This window comes from Rhinopithecus bieti, unplaced genomic scaffold (genome assembly GCF_001698545.2).
Source record: "Rhinopithecus bieti isolate Rb0 unplaced genomic scaffold, ASM169854v2 scaffold_70550, whole genome shotgun sequence".
NCBI lineage: Eukaryota > Metazoa > Chordata > Mammalia > Primates > Cercopithecidae > Rhinopithecus > Rhinopithecus bieti.
Window position 1 is genome coordinate 122,527 of NW_016826791.1, and position 6,555 is coordinate 129,081.

Sequence of the window (6,555 nt, forward strand, 5' to 3'; positions counted from 1 at the left end):
TTTTGAGACAGAGTTGCACTCTGTCGCCCAGGCTGGAGTACAATGGCACAATCTCAGTTCACTGTAACCTCCGTCTCACAGGTTCAAGCAATTCTCCTGCTTCAGCCTCCTGAGTAGCTGGGACTACAGGCACCCGCCACCATGCCTGGCTAATTTTTCTTTTTTTCAGTAGAGACGGGGTTTCGCCATGTTGCCTGGTCTGGTCTCGAACACTTGGCCTCAAGTAATCCACTTGCCTCAGCTTCCCAAAGTGCTGGGATTACAGGCGTGAGCCACCTCGCCCGGCCTAAAATCCTGTGTTAATGAATAGAAATTTAAACAGCTGCATGTGGCTGGCAGCTCCTGTATGAGACAGCGCAACTCTGCACCAGCAGCTCACTTTAGGGAAGGCAAGGAGGGATTGGGGAATGACTCCTGGGAGATGTGTCAACATAGAAGCTGATAAAAAAAAGTATTTTTCAATAACACGTGGAAGGTCGTGCAGCAAGACCGCCAGCCCCATCCTTCCCATGCCTCAGCAGCCCTGCCTGAGCGAGCTTTCCTCCTGCCCCCTCTTCTCTCCCTGTGACACCACAGCTCTCTGGGCAGTTGTCTGGTTCGTGGGTTTCTCCTTCCTGGCCAACCAGTGGCAGCATTCGCCGCCCAAAGAGTTCCTCCTGGGGAGCAGCAGTGCCCAGGCGGCCATCGCCTTCACCTTCTTCTCCATCCTTGTCTGGGTGAGGACAAGCCCCTCCACCGCCCCTCCCTAGGAGGGGCACCCTCTGCAGGGTGGGGTTGAAAGGGCTAGAACATTCCTGCTCTCACTTAGCTCCCCTGGGAGTCAGGGACGAGGGGGCTCCCCCAGGACTCCACTGGTCCCTTCCAGGTGCCGCTTCCTCTGAGCAGCCACAGCCCAGCATCAGGGCCTGTGCTTTGGCCCAGGGCTCCTGGACAGTGAGCAGTCCGAACACCGGTACCGTTTGTCTCCTTCCCAGGCCAGTCCCCAGCCCAGTCCCTCTCCTGACCTGCCCAGCCCAAGCCAGCCTTCAGACGCCATTTTCTGCCCACAGATATTCCAGGCCTACCTGGCATTCCAGGACCTCCGAAATGATGCTCCAGTCCCTTACAAGCGCTCCCTGGATGAGGGCGGCATGGTGCTGACCACCCTCCCCTTGCCCTCCGCCACCAGCCCTATGAACATGCCCACCACTGGCCCCAACAGCCTGAGTTATGCCAGCTCTGCCCTGTCCCCCTGTCTGACCGCTCCAAAGGCCCCCCGCCTCGCTATGATGCCTGACAACTAAATATCCTTATCCACATCAATAAAGAGAGAATCCTCCCTCCAGAAGGGTTTCTAAAAACAGCCCTCAGTCCTTATCATGTCTGTTCCACTCTTGTCCCTTGAGTGGCGAGGGTGGGTAAGAATCCCACAAGGTCACCATTGGGGTCTCTGCACTGGGTCACATTTCCATAGCATCCCCTGGATTCATCATTGGGGCACCACCTTGACAGTGATGGATTGGAAGTGATGAGAGGAGGGAAGCCCTTTTTTTTTTTTTTTTTTTTTTGAGACAGTGTCTCACTGTGTCGCCCAGGCTGGAGTGCAGTGGCGCAATCTCAGCTCACTGCAACCTCTGCCTTCCAGGTTCAAGCAATTCTCCTGCCTCAGCCTCCCTAGTAGCTGGCATTACAGGTGCGCACCACCAAGCCTGGCTAATTTTTGTATTTTCAGTAGAGACGGGGTTTTACCATGTTGGTCAGTCTGGTGTCAAACTTCTGACCTTGTGATCCACCCACCTTGGCTTCCCAAAGTGCTGAGATTACAGGCGTGAGCCACCGCGCCTGGCCAGGAAGCACTTTTTTCAGGCCTGTTGCACACTAAGTCCTGTCAAGTCATTACTCCTTGAGTCCCCACACTGGCCAGGGGAGGGAGGCACAAGGAGCCTCCTCTTACAGTTGAGGAAGCAAAAGTTCCGAGAGAGAAAATGCTTCTACCTGTGGAGAGAATACCAAAAGGAAGGGCCAGCAATGGGACCCAGCCCTGTCACTCAAGCCCAAGCCCTTTCACTCCCCACGGTGACCAAAGACTGAAAACCATGGCGTGTGAGGAGTAGGTGAAGGAACGAGGTGCTGAGTCCGCAAACGAGATTCAAGGGAGACCCTTGTCTTCAAATATTTCAAAGAATATCTTCGGGGAGGAGGGGTTTTTATTCCAGGAGAACCCCAGTGGTAAGCTGGGGACTCAGGCACAGGCCACAAACATTCCGACCTGTAGGAGCCAGGCAGGAAAACCCAGTGGGTGAAGCACCTATTAAGGGAGTAGTGGGGACAGGGCCACGTCCAGGAGGGGCAGCCTCCAATCAGCGCACATTCAGTAACGGGGCCTGGAGTTTCTTTTCTTTTCTTTTTTTTCTGAGATGGCACCTTGCTTTGCAGCCCAGACTGGAGTGCAGTGGTACAATCATAGCTCTCTACAGCCTTGACCTCCTGGCATCAAGCAATCCTCCTGCCTCAAGCCCCAAAGTAGCTGGGACTATAGGTGTGTGCCACCACTCCCAGCTAATTTTTCAATTTTTTGAAGAGATGGGATCTCACTGTTGCCTGGGCTGGTCTTGAACTCCTGGGCTCAAGCAGTCCTCCTGCCTTGGCCTCCCAAAGTGCTGGGATTATAGGCATGAGCCATCACTTGGCCAGCCTGGGGTTTCTAGAACAGTGCTGTCCACTTGAAATCTGATGTGACAGGCCGGGCGCGGTGGCTCAAGCCTGTAATTCCAGCACTTTGGGAGACTGAGACGGGCGGATCACGAGGTCAGGAGATCGAGACCATCCTGGCTAACACAGTGAAATCCCATCTCTACTAAAAAATACAAAAAACTAGCCAGGTATGGTGGCGGGCGCCTGTAGTCCCAGCTACTCGGGAGGCTGAGGCAGGAGAATGGCGTGAACCCAGGAGGCGCAGCTTGCAGTGAGCTGAGATCCTGCCACCGTGCTCCAGCCTGGGCGACAGAGGGAGACTCCGTCTCAAAAAAAAAAAGAAAAGAAAAGAAAAGAAATCTGATGTGACACCCAGGGAGAGTTTAAAATAGTCTAGTGGCCACATTGAGAAAAGTAAAACAAGGCTGGATGTGGTGGCTCATGCCTATAATCCCAGCACTTTGAAAGGCCAAGGTGGGCGGATGACTTGAGGAGGCCAGAAGTTCAAGACCAGCCTGACCAACATGGTGAAACCCCGTCTCTACTAAAAATACAAAAATTAGTTGGGTATGCCTGTAATCCCAGACACTTGGGAGTCTGAGGCACGAGAATCACTTGAAACCAGGAGGTGGAGGTTGCTGTGAGCCAAGATTACACCACTGCACTACAGAATGAGACTCTGTCTCAAAACAAAAAAAGTAAAATGAAACAAGTGAAATTAATTTTAATATTTTATTTATGTCAATATATCCAAAATATCATTTCAACATGTAATCAACATAAAAATTATTAGTGAGGCATTTTCCACTCTTTGGTACTAAGTTTTTGAAATCCATTGTGTATTTACACCCATAGCATGCCTCAGTTTGGACTCGCCAGGTTTCAGGGGCTCAACGGTCACACATAACCACTGGCCACCCTACCAGACAGTACAGCTATAGAAACTCCAGTTTTTCTACGACAATTTGGACATCCATTCTGTGGGGGGTTTTAAACTGTGAAATCTGCCGGGGACAGTGGCTCACGCCTGTAATCCCAGCATTTCGGGAGGCCAAGGCGGATGGATCATGAGGTCAGGAGTTTGAGACCATCCTGGCTAATATGGTGAAACCCCGTCTCTACTAAAAATATAAAAATTAGCTGGGCGTGGTGGCGGGCGCCTGTAATCCCAGCCACTCAGGAGGCTGAGGCAGGAGAATCGCTTGAACCCAGGAGGGGAGTTTGCAGTGAGCTGAGATCGCGCCATTGCACTCCAGCCTGGGCGACAGAGCGAGACTCCGTCTCTAAATAAGATAAAATAAAATAAAATAAAATGTGAAATCAGGCCAGGTGCAGTGACTCACACCTATAATCCCAGCACTTTGGGAGGCCGAGGTGGGTGGATCACAAGGTCAGGAGTTCAAGACCAGCCTGATCAACATGGTGAAACCCCACCTCTACTAAAAATACAAAAATTAACCAAAAAACACAAAAATTAACAAATACAAAATTTACAATTTGTATTTGTAAAAATACGAAAATTAACTACAACCAGCGGGTGCCTGTAGTCCCAGCTATTCAGGAGGCTGAGGCAGGAGCATTGCTTGAACCCAGGAGGCGGAGGTTGCAGGGACCCGAGATGGCACCCCTGCACTTCAGCCTGGGTGACAGAGCAAGACTGCATCTCAAAAAAAGAAATTGAAATCGGTGGGCAACAAATACAAAATAAACGTTGGGTAGGCCAAATGCAACACACCTGCCCGGGGCCATAGTGGCCTGCAGAGCACTAGTTCACAAAGCGGACGAAAGGATACGAGATGTGGGGAATCAAATTTGGGTTCCATTAGTCCTTTTCTGGAGGCTTCCTGTGTGGCTGGCCCTGTACCTGGAGGTGTAGAAATAACTATGTGGTCCCACTGGGCGTAGAGAGAAAACAGCAGCAGCGCAGGAAGACAGGAAGTGTTCTGACACGGAAATGAAAGGACTCAGTGCTAGACATCCCTCTGGGTAAGCTTGGGTGTGTCCCTGGGCCCAAGTTGTATTGACTATAAAACTAAATAATTAGACAGTTTGTTTTTTTTTTCAAAGACAGGATCTCTGTTGCCCAGGCTGGAGTGCAGTAGAGTGATCACAACTCACTGCTGCCTCAACTTCCTGGGCTCAAATAATCTTCCCACCTCAGCCTCCTGAGTAGCTGGGACCAAAGGTGCAGGCCGCCATGCCCGGTTAGTTTTTTGTTTTTTATTTATTATTTTTTTTGAGATGGAGTCTCACTCTGTCACCCAGGCTAGAGTGCAATGGCTCAGTCTAATCTCACTGCAACCTCTGCCTCCCAGGTTCAAGTGATTCGCCTGCCTCAGCCTCCTGAATAGTTGGGACTACAGGCGCATGCCATCCAGCTAATTTTTGTATTTGTAGTAGAGATATGGTTTCACTATGTTGGCCAGGCTGGTCTCGAATTCCTGACCTTGTGATCCACCCACCTTGGCCTCCCAAAGTGCTGGGATTACAGGCGTGAGCCACCACGTCCAGCCTCTTTTTTTTTTTTTAAAGAGGGTGTCTCACTCTTTTTGCTCAGGCTGGTCTTGAACTCCTGGGCCCAAACAATTCTCTTACCTCCACTTCCCAAAGTGCTGGGATTACAGGCGTGAGCCACTGCATTCAGCTAAAGAATTGAACCGGATTTAGATGGATGCTTTTCAGACTGTTCAAAAAGATGCCAGCTGGGCGCAGTGGCTCATGCCTATAATCCCAGCACTTTGGGAGGCCAAGGCGGGTGGAACACCTCAGGTCAGGAGTTCAAGACTAGCCTGGCCAACATGGTGAAACCTCATCTCTAAAAAATACAAAAACTGGGCTGGGCCCAGTGGCTCACACCTGTAACCCCAGCACTTTGGGAGGCCGAGGCAGGTGGATCACTAGGGAAGGAGTTCAAGACCAGCCTGGCCAAGATGGTGAAACCTGGTCTCTACTAAAAATACAAAAATTAGCCAGACGTGGTGGTGGGCGCCCGTAATCTCAGCTACTTGGGAGGCTGAGGCAGAGAACTGCTTGAACCTGGGAGGCGGAGTTTGCAGTGAGCCAAGATCGCACCACTGCACTCCAGCCTGGGTGACAGAGCGAGATTTTATATTTAAAAAAAAAAAGAGAAGAAAATTAGCTGGGCACAGTGGCAGGCACCTGTAGTCCCAGCTACTTGGGAGGCTGAGGCAGGAGAATTGCTTGAGCCTGGGAGGCAGAGGTTGCAGTGAGCTGAGATTACGCCACTGTACTCCAGCCTGGCTATGAAGCAAGACCCTGTCTCAAAAAAACAAAAACAAAAACAAACAAAAAAAAAGAGAGATGCCTTGGGGCTGGGTGTGGTGGCTCATGCCTGTAATCCCAGCACTTTGGGAGGCTGAGGCTGGAAGACTTGAAGTCAGGAATGTTTGAGACCAGCCTAACCAACATGGTGAAATCCTGTCTCTACCAAAAAATACAAAAATTAGGCCGGGCGCGGCGGCTCACACCCGTAATCCCAGCAACTTTGGGAGGCTGAGCCAGGTGGATCACCTGAGGTTGGGAGTTCAAGACCAGCCTGGCCAACATGGTGAAACCGTCTCTAAAAAATACAAAAATTAGCTGTGCGTGGTGGCGGGCACCTGTAGTCCCAGCTACTTGGGAGGCTGAGGCAGAAGAATTGCTTGAACCCAGGAGGTGGAGGTTGCAGCAAGGTGAGATCACATCACCGCAGTCCAGCCTGGGTAACAGAGGAAGACTCTGTCTCAAAAAAAAAAAAATTAGCCAGGTTTGATGGTACACGCCTGTAGTCCCAGCTACTCTGGAGGCTGAGGTAGGAAAATCACTTGAACCAAGGAGGCAGAGGTTGCAGTGAGAGAAGATCGTGCCACAGCATTCCAGCCT

General features: G+C 51.0%; 1 protein-coding gene across 4 annotated transcripts in view; it reads left to right on the top strand.

Annotated features, from left to right (window-relative positions):
- The window catches only part of SYNGR4 (synaptogyrin 4), an 11,950-nt gene extending 10,608 nt beyond the window's left edge, over window positions 1-1,342 (top strand). For all 4 annotated transcript variants that reach the window (XM_017863646.1, XM_017863645.1, XM_017863644.1 and 1 more), the window contains 2 exons: window positions 577-716; window positions 1,050-1,342. In XM_017863646.1, coding sequence (XP_017719135.1) covers window positions 577-716; window positions 1,050-1,283 — 374 coding nt within the window. In that variant the 3' untranslated portion in view covers window positions 1,284-1,342. The remainder of the gene's footprint in view (window positions 1-576; window positions 717-1,049) is intronic.
- Window positions 1,343-6,555: the final 5,213 nt, after the last annotated feature.